This window comes from Leopardus geoffroyi, chromosome A3 (assembly GCF_018350155.1).
Source record: "Leopardus geoffroyi isolate Oge1 chromosome A3, O.geoffroyi_Oge1_pat1.0, whole genome shotgun sequence".
Classification (NCBI taxonomy): domain Eukaryota; kingdom Metazoa; phylum Chordata; class Mammalia; order Carnivora; family Felidae; genus Leopardus; species Leopardus geoffroyi.
The window spans coordinates 46,311,108-46,328,165 of NC_059336.1; the positions used below are offsets into that span (position 1 = coordinate 46,311,108).

At 39.0% G+C, this 17,058-nt stretch overlaps 1 protein-coding gene across 1 annotated transcript in view; it reads left to right on the top strand.

The window, feature by feature from the left end:
- Window positions 1–17,058, top strand: part of KIZ (kizuna centrosomal protein) — a 145,087-nt gene that overhangs the window by 94,784 nt on the left and 33,245 nt on the right. The window contains exon 7 of the mRNA XM_045445469.1: window positions 7,841–7,961. Coding sequence (XP_045301425.1) covers window positions 7,841–7,961 — 121 coding nt within the window. The remainder of the gene's footprint in view (window positions 1–7,840; window positions 7,962–17,058) is intronic.

Consider the following 17,058-nt stretch of genomic DNA (forward strand, 5'->3'; position numbering starts at 1 on the left):
GGAGGGTACTATGCCCAGTTTTTTCTCACCCTCAAGTAGGACAGATCACATCTCTTTTATCCCCATGATATCAGGCACATGGCCATCAAATGGATCCAGTGACTTAACCAACTATAGAACTAATTACAAATTAATAATACTTTGCTGTTAACCCATTGCCTTAGGAATTGCTTGATTTTCATTTGGGGGCATGTATCAAACATTCCCAACTGTGATCTTTTTTAATGTAGAAATACTGTTTTGTTTTTTGATATCCTCCCCAATAGCTTTTTAGAATCATGCTTTCCCCCAAACAGACACCTTTTTTTAAGGCAAGTTGCTAGCCAATCTCTTTGGAGTCTATTGGTACTGTGACAGACCTAACTAGAAACAGTGGCCAAGTTGTTAGCCTCTGCCACTCCTCCCCTCTACCTGGAAGTAGACAATGAAGGCTAAATCCCTCTTCCCTTGCCTTCCTGTTCTTACAAAGAAAATGTTATTGTAGTGAGATCCAAATGAAGAAATAATAGTCATTTTTTTTATTATTCAGGAATGGAGGATATAACCCATACTCTAGCCAACAGTTTTCAATTTCTCAGCAGTGACAATTTAAGTAAATTTCACATGAGTTGTGGGGCTCTAACTTTGTTATGATTGACAATATAAAATTAGCCTTTTCCGCTGTTAAGATTATCTAGCATTCCTATCAGTCAGGTGCAATGTGGCATGAGATTGCACAGCTGTAGATTGAAAACATTAAAGTCTTCAAAGGGTTAAAAGTTGCTTCCTCTGATGGATTTAAAACTGCCACATGCACACAAACAAGTTTTCCCAAACTGCCCCATTTTACATTTTTGTCGAGAGACAGTCTAGTTGGTGCATTTTTATGTCTAGATTATATTACAGATATATTTCAATAAACCACGAAAACCACTATAGATTCTAGAAGCGGGCCGTCTGTGCTTAAATAAACATCTCATGCAGCACCTGTTTTATTTTATAGGCTCTATAATCACAGTGACATTCTGAAAGGAGACCTTGAAGCCTGCAGAGCAGCTGTCCTTCACCAGCCCCCAGGACTCTTACCTGAGGGTGGCAGTGATGAAAAGCAAGTCAAGTATTAATCACTGCGGGGTGGGATGGCTGTTCTTGCTCCCAGACACTTTCAAATGTAAAGGGTCACAGAAGAACTCACACAGTCACCACTGGGGTCGTCACTTATAATTGTCAATTTAGCCTTTTCTTACAAACTGTATTTTACTACTTTGTAAATGTATTTGTTTCTGTTAATTGGATATATACACTCAATCCCTGATCATAGCAATGTTTTAAGGGTTTACTTTGGAAGGGGGGAGGGAGCACAGGTAGCCTTTGGCATACTCGTATACCCGAGAGCAACCCAGGATACCATCCAGTATAACCACCACCCGGAGGGAAGCACTCCTTAATTTCCAAGGTCGTGCTAGTGATACCGGTCTCCAATCTGTAGGTATGGGTCACTGGACCATCAACAAGACCTAGGAGCTTGTTAGAAACATGTGTTCTCAGGCCTCACCCAGGACCCACTAAATCAGGAATCTGGAGGTGGGTGCGGCCACCTGTGTTTTAATGAGCCCTTAAGGGAACTCTGCTCCCTCAAGTTTGAGAGCCACCGTTTCAGAGATATCCCTTAAATGGCCACAATTCTGGGATGAGAGAGAGAGAGAGGGAGAGTTAATTATTTGCAAGGTAGTCAGCACATATGAACCATGACTCTTGTACACTTTTCCTAAGTCAATTAGAAACCAATTCCATACCCTCTACCCGCCTTTTAGGCAGTTGGGTTTCTTTTCATGGCCTCAGAAGTTTTGTGGCATTGGGCTGCTTACCGAGTTCGTAGAATTACAAATATGTAATGTGTGTAATGGTTTATCCAGTACTGTTATCTGGTGGGTTCCTAATTCATGTGGCGTAAATGTTGCCTGTGTTCTAACTTTGATTTGTATTTTGGGGGTTGACTCTATTTCCTCTTAGTAAAATATATCCTGCCATTTACTAGTTGAGAACAGATGATTACTCAGGCATGGTCAGCAGAAGGGTGTCTGTGAAAGTCTATCTGCAAGGACCTTGTTTGGCTGAGAGCCTGGGAGGGGCTTCTGGGGTCTGGTTATCTTACCTCCAATATCATTCTCTATCTTTAATGTGCTCTGTAGGCTGTTTTATGTTCACAAGTTTTTAGAGTAGAGTTCAGCCTAAGTCTAGTGTGTATTGGATCCCATTAAGGCGTGAGAAGTCAAATAAATAATGGTCTCTAAAAGGGCCTTGTCACAAGAAAACTTGGCCAAGCGAATGGTTCCATTTCACAGACCACAAGATGAGCTTCACGAGTCCTGAGTTTATTTACATCAACTTCTACATCTCCACTAGTGATCCCCAAGTTATGGAAAATGTTGGAAATGACCTTCCTATTCAATAGCTTTTCAGCCTGAAGCAATAAAGGCAAGAAAATACAAGAAAATCCTCTGGCATATATTTATCATGTGAAATAAAAAAAACAGCAGTCTTAAAATACTCCTTTACAAGGTGGTGGAAGAAGCTGGCTGGGAGGAGTCTTTCTGTGCTCTATAGGTCATTCGGTGCTTATGTGTCGTGAGGCTCTTTCCCTGGGCTCCTGTTTCTTTCTCACTGCCTTTTATGTCTGTTGATATACTATTCGGCATAAACCATAGTGTGACGTGTGGCATAGGAAGCATATATGCATTTATAATTCTCTGTGCAAACTGACTTGTTAGACTAAATGATTCATTGTTTGACTCTCTTAACCTAGGCTGCCAAAGTGTGATTGTGGGTGAGAAGATATAATATCTACATCTACTAGACTGATGTTTGTTATAGTTTCTCAACATGCATGATAAAGCATTGATTTCCATTATGAAAGGTTGCATTTTACATTACTATTGACCTACAGTTATGTATAAATCAGCCTTTCCTAAGAAATGAGCCTTCTTTATGACCAACACAAATTTTAAAATTAATATCTGGAGCCTTCAAGACTGGTTACCACAATCATTTTTAAAGCCAGATAAAGAAGTCAGGAATGGTTACTAATGTCAGTGTTATGTTCTGTTACAATTAGAATTGTCCCATGTACTGTGACTGGGGATAGTAGTGTTTAATGCATTCAGATTGTCACTGCTTCACTCTCTAGCTTCAGAAAAAGTGCCAAGTGTTTATATGACCTGTGAGAGACAAGTAGTCAAGTCTGTAAATACGTATTCCTTCTAATGGTTTTAACTGTGGCATCCAGCTCCCCACTGCCCTCCTTGCTCCAGCCACCCCCTGCACCCCTCAACATCAGTGGTTATTGCTGGCTACTCCCCTAAGTGAAATATTCCTGTATGCTTGGTGATCTCCCCTGGGTCAGACTAGTCAATTAGATAAACCATTCCAGAAACACAGATTTGGAAAGAATGATGTGCTTTTGTTCTTCAATTGCTAATGACTCTGATGTCATAGAAGTGTAAGCCAGGCAGAGTGGGAAGCCTCTAACAGGTTATGAACTCCTTAAAGCCCATTCAGTAGAGCCATGTTCGGTGTGTCCGAATTCCTGTTTGTGCCCCTGACCAAACCATGGCAATCGACATCTGTCTCTCTAATCTCATGTGTAGAATGGGACACCTGCCTCGTAGCATACTCTAAAAGATAGTGTGAAGACCTCCAAATTCCTGCTCATAAAATGAAGCATCTTAAAGGAAAAAAGAACAAAATGATTCTTATCGTCATTATTGATCTTTGCTATATCAAGGATTAAGTGTTCAAAGTCCTTCATTTGAAAGAAAGGCTTCCTATTAGGTAGAGTATCAAGTCACTATTTTAGACCATAATGAGTTATTACAATTTGATTCATGTCATTTGGGGTACTTGATAAAAAGTTCCGTTCATCGTTGCCTTTAGGAAAACATATTTTAAAATGGTTACTAAATAAGTAATTTTATCTTATACAAAAACCATAATGAGACTACCTATTACTTTATACGTTTTTCCGGGTGCAACTAGTTAGTTGTCTCTTTTACTGGCTATTCTCAAATACAATTGCCCAATTGTACTCTCAAAATCATGCTGAAAAATTGAGTCAGCTTTATATTGTTTGGGTTACAGTATGTAAAAGCCTCTTTATTTTATTCTGCCTGTATTCATAACAAAATTCAGGCTGTTTATTAATTTGTCTCCATTTAAAACTTTGGTCAAATTACCAATCTGTTATAAATCAGTTGTGGTTAGGAAGAACTGGTACATTTGTTTTAATTGCAATTTTCTGATTGGAAGCCAGTCCAAATATATGAAGTTGATTAAAGATTAAAGTCTCTTCTTTTGTTATATTTTTAATTAGAGGAGTATATTGGGGCGCCTGGGTGGCTCAGTCAGTTAAGCGTCCAACTTTGGCTCAGGTCATGATCTCACAGTTTGTGGGTTCGAGCCCCACATTGGACTTTGTGCTGACAGCACAGAGCCTGCTTCAGGCTCTCCCTTTATGCTTCTCTCTCTCTCTCTGCCTCTCCCTGGTCACATTCTCTCTCTCTCTCTCTCTCTCTCTCTTTTCTCTCTCTCCTCTATCAAAAGTAAATAAATAATTTAAAATTTTAATTAGAGGAGTATATAATTTATCTGACACCAAATTTTGTTTTTCTTTCTGTGTGGCACTGATGTTATAAATTTTCCAATCAAGGTGGAAAAATTAAAAAAAAAAACTTTTTTAAGTCCTTTGTACCACTTTGCAGATCTTCTGATATGTGTATTCATGTAGAACCATGGGCAACACTTCATACAAAGGCAGCCATGACTCTTGGACTCCTTGCCCAATCTATCCTGAAATAAATCTGCAGAAAAGCCTGGTTTTGTGCTTTGATTTTTGACTTAGCTGTTCCAAAGTCACAAATTCTTGATGCTGTACCTCCTTCAGGAGCTCATTTTGCTGTTTGACCCCCTGCAAGTCAATTAATGGTTTTGTCCTTTTGTGAAGTATGTATAATAATTATAGGAAACCTTAGCAAGTTCTTCATCCCAAGACCCAAGAGATGGTTATAGTTGGTGGGAGTATTCGTAGCCAGAGTCTTGCCTTGGCTTTGCCTCTACAGAAGTCATGTGTATCAATCACCAGAGAGATTGGTCTCTGATCATTCAATCCATCCCAACTAATTTAATTGATTTAATTCATCCAAAATCAACCTGTTTTCAAGTTTAATTCAATTTAGCTAAACATGCTTTCAGACCAGAAACACAATTGATTTACTCATTATAAGAAATACAACAGTTGAATAGACTAGAATTTGCTCATGCCCTGTGAGTGCATTTTCCCAGTAGTGAAATCTATTGTGAAACCAAATGTAAATGGATGTTCATTTATATAGAATCAGAACAAAGGAATTGGGTGGCATTATGACTTCAGTGAAGTCTGGAAGAAACTAAGAAATTCAACTTGCTGAAGGACCTTTCTACCAGACGAGCCAGAAACTTTAGAATCATTCTAGGAAGTTTTTAAAGAAGTTCAGGGATCCCCCTGACACATCCCACTTTATGCAAGTCTTGGTTAGGTGAAGCAAAGATTATAACAATCGAGATGCATTAAAGAAGGTTCTGAATTGTATATAGACTTACTTTTCCCCCCAAACATTTTATTATGAAAATTTCCAAACATGCAGAAAAATAAAGGGAATGGTCCAGTGAGCATCCATACACCCACCACCCATATCTACCACTGACGTTTTATTGCACTGATGTTTTATGTCTGTCTTTCCATCCTTCCATCCATCCATCAATCTCAGTCATTTATTTTTATGCATTTCCAATCAAGTCACAGATATTAATGCACTGTTTTTTTAACTTTTTACTTTGGAACAAAAATTCGCAAAAGCAAATATAACAACATAATGAAATTTCATGCATTCATCATCCCGATCCACCAATTGTCAACATTTTTTTAGACTTGTGTTATCTCTTTCCCTTCCCCACAGTTTTTTCCTGAGTCATTTAAAACAGACAAAACATTTCATTTACAAATACAAATGCTTATCTCTTTAATCTATAAGCATTTAATACATTACTGTTTAATTAGACTCCTTATCTAATACCTGTTTTTTGCCAGTTGGCCTTGATGGTCTCAGTCTTTGATTCAGTCTTTTTACATTTGATTTGTTTGAATCAGGATCCAAGTGATATTACCCATAAACTGGTAGCTCGATACAAATACAAGATTATGTTCCAGGCCAGTTATTTTGGCAAGACAACATCATAAGTGGCGCTAGTACTTCCGGTACACCTCTGCAGGCAGCACACGATGGCTGGTCGTCCCACTGGTAGTGTTGCTAGGACTGATCCATGGGTTCGAGTGTTGGCATACTGATACCTTTAGTACAGCGTTTACTGTTACACAATGTTCACAAAATTATAATCATCTCTTAGATGCATTCATTAATCTGGACTTAGAAATGGTGGCTTTTCTAATTTATTCATTTGTTCTGCATTTATTAGTTGGAAGAACTTTGCCCATCAACTACTTGGTAACCCTGAAATGCATTTTTTTTACCACAAAGGCAGGATAAATGATACTGTCCCTTTACTTACCGATTGTCAGAATGAGTAGTTGCCTTACCAGCCTCCAAAGGTTTGTTTGTTGGTTGGTTTATATTTTTAATTGTGGTAAAACGCACCACAAAAGTTACCATTTTACCATTTTTAAGTAAGTGTGCAGTAGCATGAAGTACATTCATACTGTTGTGCAACAGATCCCCAGAACTTTTTCGTCTTACAGAACTGAAACTCTATACCCATTAATCAACTCTCCATTTCTCCTTCCCCCCAAACTCCTGGCAAGCACCATTATGATCACTATTTCTATGAATTTGACCATTTTAGATGGCTTACGTTAAGTCAAATTATACAGTATTTGCCTTTTCATGACTAGTTTATTTAACTTAGCATAATGTCCTTAAGATTCATCCATGTAGCATGTGACAAGATGTACTTTATTTGCAAGGCTGAATCCAAAGGTTTTTATTATTTTTAAAACTTAAGTATTTTTTTTATTATTTATTTTTTAAATGAACTCATGATTTTCATATATTTGCTGTGTTTCAGTCCATTGCAGTCATTGTTGTTGGTGCTCAAATTGTTTCATCTTGGGCCAGTGGGATCCCCTTCAGGGGAGCTTCTGAGGCCTTTTAACATGACTCAGTAGGCTCTGAGAGCTTCCCTACTTTGTGATGCCCAGATGTTCCAGGCTTATCTCGTACATCTCCTACCCTAGAGATGTACTACATGCCAGAGTCTGCACATATAATACATGCTTACTTTTTAACTCTTTACTAATATTATCTCAATGCTTTTTAATTACAAGTAGACCTTAGTGAGAGTATAACAAGGATAAATTATTGTTCAGAAAGAAATGTGATGGGTTTCTCTTAACCACACATAAGAGGAGCTGGACTATCTATCCCATGATTTGAAACCATGGCTACTATATATTAGAACCACTCTGAGGGCCTTTAAAAAAATCCCAATGGCCAGGCTACACCGAAGCCCAGTTTGACTAGATCCTTTAGTGATGGCACCAGGCACCTAGATTTTTCAAAGTTTCCCAGGTGGTTCCTGTATGTGGTCAAAGTTGAGAATGCTCATTTAACAATGAAATCATAACCGAAATAAATTTAAAAAAAACATACCTGAACTCTGAAAATTACCTTAGTCTAGAATATATTAGGTTCCTGACTTTTCTGAATAAATAATCCTTCACTAGCTTGATTATGGGGCCTTTAAAAATGAAGGAATCTCATTTAGTCACACAGTACTGCCAATGTCTAATGTGTCTCCTGTTTCTGTTTTATAGATCTGAACAAGCACCAGGTCAGCATGTTGCCACCTTGAAAGAACATGATAATTCTATCAGAGAAGTAGTAGTTAAGCCATCTGAAGTTTTCCCAGTCAAAAAAGTGAACCAGACGACAAGGGTTAGTAATTTTTATTTAAAAAAAAAAATGAAATTTCAAGATTATACAAATGATTCATTTGAGGAAATAAGTCACCTTCTTAACCATGGTTAAAATATTTGGAAAAAAATGTTATGTAATAAGTGAGGTTTTGTGGTTTGTTTGTTGACACTTTCTGATCTCAGGCCTTTTGTGCAGAGTTTTGTGTAGGAATCTCAACTTCCTACGTTCAGATCCTGGAGGTAACCTAACTGAGCATAATGACCACAACATTTTCCAAGTCACTTAGAAGCATCTTGTAGCATTCTGGTTTTCTTTCCCCACTCTATACTTTATTTTTATTTATTTATTTTTAATTTTTTTTTTTTTCAGCGTTTATTTATTTTTGGGACAGAGAGAGACAGAGCATGAACAGGGGAGGGGCAGAGAGAGAGGGAGACAGAATCGGAAACAGGCTCCAGGCTCTGAGCCATCAGCCCAGAGCCTGACGCGGGGCTCGAACTCACGGACCGCAAGATCGTGACCTGGCTGAAGTCGGACGCTTAACCGACTGCGCCACCCAGGCGCCCCCCCCCACTCTATACTTTAAAAATACAGTCTGGGGCACCTGTTGCTCAGGTGGCTCAGTTGGTTGAGTGTCTGACTCTTGATTTCAGCTCAGTCATGATCTTGCGATTGAGAGATTGTGCTTGGAAGATTGAGCCCTAAGTCAGGCTTGCCACTGAATGTGGAGCCTGCTTAAGATTTTCTTTCTCTCTCTCTCTCTCTCTCTCTCTCTCTCTCTCTCTGCCCCTCTCACAATTCACACACTCTCTCTCTCTAAAAAATAAACAACAAAAAATACTGAGCAATCATACATGTTAATTCAGCAAATATGTACTGATCCATTTCTGTATAAAGGTACCAGCCCAGATCCATTGAAGGGAAAGAGATAAATAAAATGTAACATTTCCTTCTGGGAAATGGCATAATAGGATGTGTGTAATAAGAAAATATCAGAGAATATCGGCCTCCAGTAAAAGGAGCCAAGCCATCTGGAGAACAAGTGAGGCAGACCTTACAGTGGAGGGAGTAGAGAAGTATTGAGGTGACCCTTAAAAGAGAGACAGAATGGGGCTCAGTCAGTTAAGCATCTGACTCTTGATTTCAGGTCATGATCTCATGGTTTGTGAGATGGATCCCCGAGTCAGGCTCTGCCCTGGCAGCACCAAGCCTGCTTGGGATTCTCTCTCTATTCCTCCCTTGCTTGTGCTCTCTCTTTTTCTCTCTCTCTCTCTCAAAATAAATAAATAAACTGTAAAAAAGAGAGAAAGACAGAATTTTGACAGGCTAAGATTGCAGGGGGTTGCATCAGGCAGGGAGGGGCAGGGGTGACAGGGAAGGGCTGTTAGGAGCCAAACAACAGACCCAGGAAGTAGAGCCAAGCTCTGGTCCTCCTGGCTGAAAGGCAGGCTTCAGGCTAGCGGTGGTGGGCAAGAAGGTCTGAAGTGGTCCTGGGCCCTGTGTGCAATGACCATCCAGCACAAGTAGGGAGTTTGTGTTTGCTTTACTAGACCCTGGAAAGCCCTGAGAGCTTTTTGAGCAGGGCTGTAATAAGATTTCTGCAGTGCCTTAGGGAATTGTACCCCCTTGGATTTGGACTGAGAAGGCAGAGGAGGGACCCCCACAGTGGTTCTGACCAGACAAGGAGGCACCCGTGGGTGAGTGTGAAGATGCTGAACAGAAAGAGGAAAGCGATGGAGTAGATCCCCTAGAGGAGCACTAGGGAGGACCCAGAAGCCCAGATCTAGAGTGTGCCCATTGTAGTCTTCCTTGTTCCCTAGAATGCCGTCTATTGAGAGAGGTGGCACTTCCTCTAAATTTATTGTCTTGTCAATGTGTTTTGTCTCAAAGTATATTTTCTCATCTTTGTAATGTAGGGCTTTCTGGCTTTGATCCTTTTTAAGTTTTTATTTTTATCATGTTCAAAGTTCAAGGATTCGACATGTGTCCCTCCTGGAGGCAAGCCTTGCCCCCTCTGCACCAAAGTCATATGTCTGTGTCACTGTGGTCCAGAACTTCTGCCATCGCCCCCACAAGCCTTTCAGAGCACCTTCAGCCCTTACCAAGCGCCTCCCCCCCACTCCTCGCCTCTTTAAAAAAGAGAGGAGAGAGACTTTAAGCATTTCAAAATATGCACATAGAATGATATAATGATCTCAACAGTCCCATGCCTGCCCAAGTTCATGGATGTTGTTACCATTGCACCATATTTGTTTCAAACCTCACCTTCTGCCTCCCCTCCCCCATCGCCCTACCCCTCCTCTTTCTCCTCTTACCTGCTTCCTCCCCCCTTTCCTCTTTTGAAATAAATTATTGCAGATATAGACACAGCCCCCATGTGCCTTTCATGGATCCCATTTCCCTTTTCACAGATAACCTTGTATGTATCCTTCCCACACACATTTGCATTTTACTGCCTTTTGTGGGACTCAGTAAATAAAGAACAATATTCTTAGGGAAAAACAGGTCCATTCCATATCTGTTGATAAATGTAGTTCTTAAGCAAGATTTTCTCAGGTTTTATTGTCCATTGTATTTAGTACTATTTTATAACAACAGTGTTTTTCATTCATTTCCATTCACTGCAAGTACTTCACATCTCAGCCATGTCATGGGTGAAAGATGTATTGGGGCGCCCTGGTGGCTCAGTCTCCGACTTTGTCTCAGGTCATGATCTCATGGTTTATTAGTTTGAGCCCTGTATTGGGCTTGCTGCTGTCAGCACAGAGTCTGCTTCAGATCCTCTACCCCTTCTGTCTCTACCCCTCCGCCACTTACGCACTCACTCTCTCTCAAAACTAAACATTTTTTTAATTTTATTTTTTATTTTTTAAAATTTACATCCAAATTAGTTAGCATATAGTGAAGCAATGATTTCAGGAGTAGATTCCTTAGTGCCCCGTACCCATTTAGCCCATCCCCCCTCCCACAACCCCTCCAGTAACCCTCAGTTTGTTCTCCATATTTCTGAGTCTCTTCTGTTTTGTCCCCCTCCCTGTTTTTATATTATTTTTGTTTCCCTTCTGTTATGTTCATCTGTTTTGTCTCTTAAAGTCCTCATATGAGTGAAGTCATATGATTTTTGTCTTTCTCTAACTTCACTTAGCATAATACCCTCCACTTCCATCCATGTAGTTGCCAATGGCAAGATTTCATTCTTTTTAATTGCCGAGTAATACTCCATTGTATATATATATACCACATCTTCTTTATCCATTCATCCATCGATGGACATTTAGGCTCTTTCCATACTTTGGCTATCGTCAATAGTGCTGCTATAAACATGGGGGTGCATGTGTCCCTTCGAAACAGCACACCTGTATCCCGTGGATAAATGCCTAGAATTGCAAATTGCTGGGTCATAGGGTAGTTCTATTTTTAGCTTTTTGAGGAACCTCCATACTGTTTTCCAGAGTGGCTGCACCAGCTTGCATTCCCACCAACAATGCAAAAGAGATCCTCTTTCTCCGCATCCTTGCCAACATCTATTGTTGCCTGAGTTGTTAATGTTAGCCATTCTGACAGGTGCAAGGTAGTATTTCATTGTGGTTTTGATTTGTATTTCCCTGATGATGAGTGACATTGAACATTTTTTCATGTGTCCGTTGCCCATCTGGATGTCTTCTTTGGAGAAGTGTCTATTCATGTCTTTTGCCCATTTCCTCACTGGATTATTTGTTTTTTGGTTGTTGAGTTTGATAAGTTCTTTATGGATTTTGGATACTAACCCTTTATCTGATATGTCATTTACAAATATCTTCTCCCATTCTTTCGATTGCCTTTTAGTTTTGCTGATTGTTTCCTTCGCTGTGCAGAAGCTTTTTATTTTGATGAAGTCCCTGTAGCTCATTTTACTTTTGTTTCCCTTGCCTCTGGAGACGTGTTGAGTAAGAAGTTGCTGTAGCCAAGATTAAAGAGGTTTTTGCCTATTTTCTCCTCTAGGATTTTGATGGCTTCCTGTCTTACATTTAGGTCTTTCAACCATTTTGAGTTTATAAATAAACATTTTTTAAAAAGGGGTGAAAGAAGTATTGGTCTACTTCACTTTGCTATCTAATCATCTTATTTTTTTAAGTTGTTCATATTAGAAAACATGTCCCAAGTTCCAGACAATTCAGTCATGGTTTTTCAAATAAAAACTCCATTATTAATGGAAAGGGGGCTGCCCAATTAATAGCTTAGGATTCAAATGATAGTATGCCTCCCCTAGCAGGTTTTTTTTTAGATTCTTTAAAAAAATTTTTTTTTTTTTAATTTTAGACAGAGAGTGCAAATGGAGGAGAGGAGCAGAGGGAGAAACAGAGAAAATCATAAATCTTAAGAGAAATCACAAGCATAAGAAAATCATAAGCCCTTGAACACGGGCCTTGATCCTATGACCCTGGAACCATGACCTGAGCTGAAATCAAGAGTCAGACACTCAACTGACTGAGCCACCCAGATGCCCCTTTTTAAAAAAATTTTTTTTTATTCTAGAGAGAGAGTCCCCTGGTAGGTTTTTTTGTTCCTTTTTAAATGATCCTGATCTCATATTAGTGACAATCATAAAAATTACCAACAAATTAATGACAAAGTCTGTCCTTAAAAATAGAAGTAAGCAGGCAATTTCTGTTAGTTTGGGACCAAAGAAATGCACAGCCTGAGAGAAGTACATTACAAAATGACATGAGCAGGACAGGCATTGTGAACTTTATGACAAAATGCTTTTGTGAGTCCTAGGACTTACTTCGTTCACACATCATCTTGTCACAATTAGCAAAATCAAGTGTCTTTGAGTTGTTTCTCTGCATTGAAACAATATACACATTTAGTAAATGGTATCAGTTAAATAGTTCTCCATAGATAAAAATCGCGAAACTAAGAGATTTTCAAAATTTAAGGAAGCTCTGCTAGAAATTACTTGGTTAAGAATCTAATGAAGCTCAGAAATATTTACTTTGATCTCTTGGGTAAATGGCTAATTAAACAGCCACATGTAAATGATGTTTACCTGTGGGTCCCTTTGCTGTCAGCTGGAGTCAATCCCGTCTCTTGAGTAAATACATCATTAAAGCCACCGAAACTCAGATTATGTCCCCTCGAGACCAGATAAGATCCACAGCACCTGCATAACCTATTAGGTAATTACATAATTGAGCTGCATGCTTTTAAATCAGAAAAATTTGTAATTACTTTATGTGGACAAAAAAAAAAAAAAATGAGTTGGGTGCTTCATTAAAACACAAAGTGCCTTAATACTCCTTTTCTCCTAAATGATGTCTGTTTCCACCCAAGAGAATTTCTCCATGCAAAAGCAGAGGGGCATGTTGGTATCATTCGTACAGTAGGTCAGTCCTGTCCCCTACCACACACACATTGCCAGAAGAGACAGGTGACTGGTCACAGAAATCCCTTCAAACTCTTCCTAAATGATGGCCTGGTTTTTTGGGGTTTTTTGTTGTTGTTGTTGTTGTTGTTTGTTTTTTTTTATCTTATCTCTTGAATACTCATTTACCGGCTTGTATGAATACTTCCCCCTCTCTTCCAATTGTTCCATAGATAAAATCCCCTTCTCTTTCTATCCCTTTCCCCTCCTATAACTTAAGAGCATTTCATTTTAAACTCTGAAAAATTACTTTTGATGTGCAAAAGTGAGGTTGTTGAGGAAGGTCAGTTATATATGTGTATTAGGAGAAAATGTTATGTGCTGTTGACAGCCCTAATTCTCTTGCTTTTTTGTATCAGCATTAATAGCACTGATTTACATATAGAGCAGGATTTATTTCTACTAGATGCTTTCATATTCACTTTCTGTTTGTATTTGTACTGCTCATCACAGAAATCACATTCTTTTAGGGCTAGCATAAGTTTAAAAAAAACAAAAAACTAACAGGAAAAAAACTTCCAAACTTGGAATATTAAGGTAAACAGAAAGAATAAAAGAAAATTGTCAATTGAAATTGCAGTGTGTGGTTTTCAATATTTAATGTATTGACAAGCGTGGGCTATACTGGCTGTGTACAAAGCTTCTTTTTTTCCTACTTGTCACAAGTGAACTTCCCTTCATATCATCACATTCCGTTCATATCATCACATCACATCACATCATTTCAAACATCTGTATGGATGTTTGAGACCTCTGTGTGGATACTCCAGTCTGTTTAACCACACTTCTGTCGAACATTTGTGGTTTTTTTTGTTTTGTTTTGTTTGCTTTTGTTTGTTTTTGTGGTTTCTTTTTTTTTTTTAATTGTTAGAGAGCTGGGGACAGGGTCAGAGAGAGAGAGAGAGAGAGAGAGAAAGAGAGAGAGCAGAGAGAATCTTAAGCATGCTCCACACTCAGCACAGAGCCCGACACAGGGCTCGATCCCATGACCCTGGAATCGTGACCTGAGCCGAAATCAAGAATCAGATGCTCAACCAACTGAGCCACCCAGGCGGCCCTAACATTTGTTTTTAATTGTTACTCTAGTAAAAAAAAGTTTCAAAGAACATCTGAGCAATTCAGATTTTACAACTGTTTATGCTATTTCCTTAGGATTAATTTCTAGCTGTGGAACTGTCAAGTCAGAGGGTGTATGCATCTCTCAGGCTATAGCTATGCACTGGTGCATCTCACTCTGGAAGGGTCATCAGTTATGAGGAATGAATGAAAATATCATTTCTGTGAACTTTTTATGAAACTGGATACTACAGACTTTTTTTTTTTTAGCACCAGCATTGAGAAGTACAAATGACATCCAATTTTTTTTGTTCATTTGACCTTTACATTATAGTTGAGGTCAAATTTTCCCCTACCTATTTGTTAGCCATTTGTATTTCTTCTTTTATAATTTGCAGGTCCGTGTTCTTTGCTCATTTTTCTATTAGGTTAGAAATATTTTTTCTTACTGACTTGTAAGAACTTTTTTAATATAAATTGGTACGATTTGTTACAATATTTGGAGCAGTTTGATTTTCTCCTTTCATTTCTTTTAATGGCGTTTTGGACATAATGTCTTTTCCAGTAATATCTTCATTTATCTATGCATGTGAATATCATAATTGATAAGTTTCTGGATATAAATTAAGAGATGACTCTTGGGATTTTAGACCTAGCAGGATCCATATTTAAACCGGACTTTGAGAAAAATTCTAGTAGAGTTGAACCAGTAACTAGGTGTCCTGCTGAGTATAATTCATGGGACAATTTATCTTTCATAAGATCTGAAATGTGGAGCTACCACCATCAGTCATCCTGCAAACAGTGTGTGTCTTTCTCCTGGCTCCTGGGAAGCCAGAAAAGTGAGGGGACTAGTTTGTTGGTATTGACTTAGGCATCAGACAACTGAGAGAAGTGAGACAGTCTCCATCTCCCTCCTAGGCTCCAAATGTATGAAATCAAACAGAGCCTTTATTCGCTAACGGGAGTTGAAACCCAAGCATAGTCCATTCATAAGCACCATCAGGAGGCCGCTAGTAAAGTTGTTGTCTGGTGGCATTTTTCACATAGAGAGCTCCAATTTGCAGAGCCCATTCAGTCCCAGCATGAGCTGTGTAAAGTAGCTTGTTCTCTCTTCTCTGGGCTTTTGTTCCTTTGCAGGTACTGGTTAGTGTTGTGGCCTCAGACTGCAAACTCCTTCAAACTGGGGGCTTCCTTAGAAATATGCCCTTCTGAAAGGTCTGCAAACAGTACGTCTTGAGAATGTATTACAGATGTTTCTTCTGACTCTGCAGAAGTTTTTTTTGACTTGAAACTTTCTGACTATTCCTTGTCTGAGGCTGACATTTCTTTCTGTCCTGCTTATCATTATTCCCTGCTTTTAGGGCCTTATATTGTGGATTCCTCTGCAGATGACCCAGTGGGCACATCTGCTCTCTTTTGGCTCCATGATCCAGTAAAGCCAACCTAGCCATTCTCATGTTATAATTTGACCCTCTACCAAAAATCTTCACAGATATAAAAAAGTCATTGTTAAGACATAGAGGTGCCTGGTGGCTCAGTTGGTTGAGCATCTGACTCTTGATTTCAGCTCAGCTCATGATCTCGCAGTTCATGAGATTGAGCCAAGTCAGGCTCTGCACTGACAGCATGGAGTTTCCTTGGGATTCTCTCTCTCTCTCTCTCTCTCTCTCTCTCTCTCTCTCTCTCTGTCTCTCTCTCTCTCTCTCCCCCCCCCACTCATGTACTTTGTTTTCTCTCTCTCAAAGTAAATAAATAAACTTAGAAAAAAAGAGAAATTATCTATAGACTTATCTTAGAAGATGAGTCCTTTTTAGTAAATGTCTCTATGAAAAAAAGTAAGAGAAATTCTAGAGACAGGAGTATTGAGTAAAGATAAATGGCATGAAATGTACAAAATAAATAAAAACCTGCAGTATGCCTATCACTCTACTTACCTCTCTGGAGTGAAAGAAGAGGGGTGCTTGGTATAGAACTAGTGGTAGTGCTGTATGGTTATCAAGCATATAAGGACTTATTAGAAAGAAATTTACTGTATTAGTATAGCATTTTATTCTGTGTTCTTTCTGAGACCCAGTTGGAACCCAGCTAAAGCAAAAGGGATCCCATTTGCTTCATGGAAGGGATCCCTTCTATGAAAAGGGATGCACAAACCAGTGAGATAAATTATGTGTCATCCCTGAGGACCTAGTGAGAAGTAGTTTGAATCACTGGCAACCCCAGTTTCTGGTATCTGCAAATTCTACAGCACAAAGCACAAGAAGCTTCAATAGCCCTTGAACAATTCTATTCTTAAGATATGTGTTAAGACAGAGGCTACTATGAAGTCATGCCAAGAAATTATTAGTTACAGCTATTGCATAAGGTAAGATGGGGAAGAAATGCATATTTGAGGCTCTTTCAGAATGTTTGGATTATTTTAACTATCAGAAAAAGAAATGTACAGCTTTCACTACAGAATTTGGGCGAATTCATTTTGTTCACGTTCTAAAATGCTTTTCACATAGCCAGCATTATTGGGGACACAGAATTGGAGCTTAACTCTCTGGGGGAAGAGACTAGATCAGGATGGGTGGAGATCTAGAACTGAGACATGCTGGAATGGTCCAGAGACCATAATGACAGAGTGATGGCAGTTCAAAGAGGTGGTCCTAC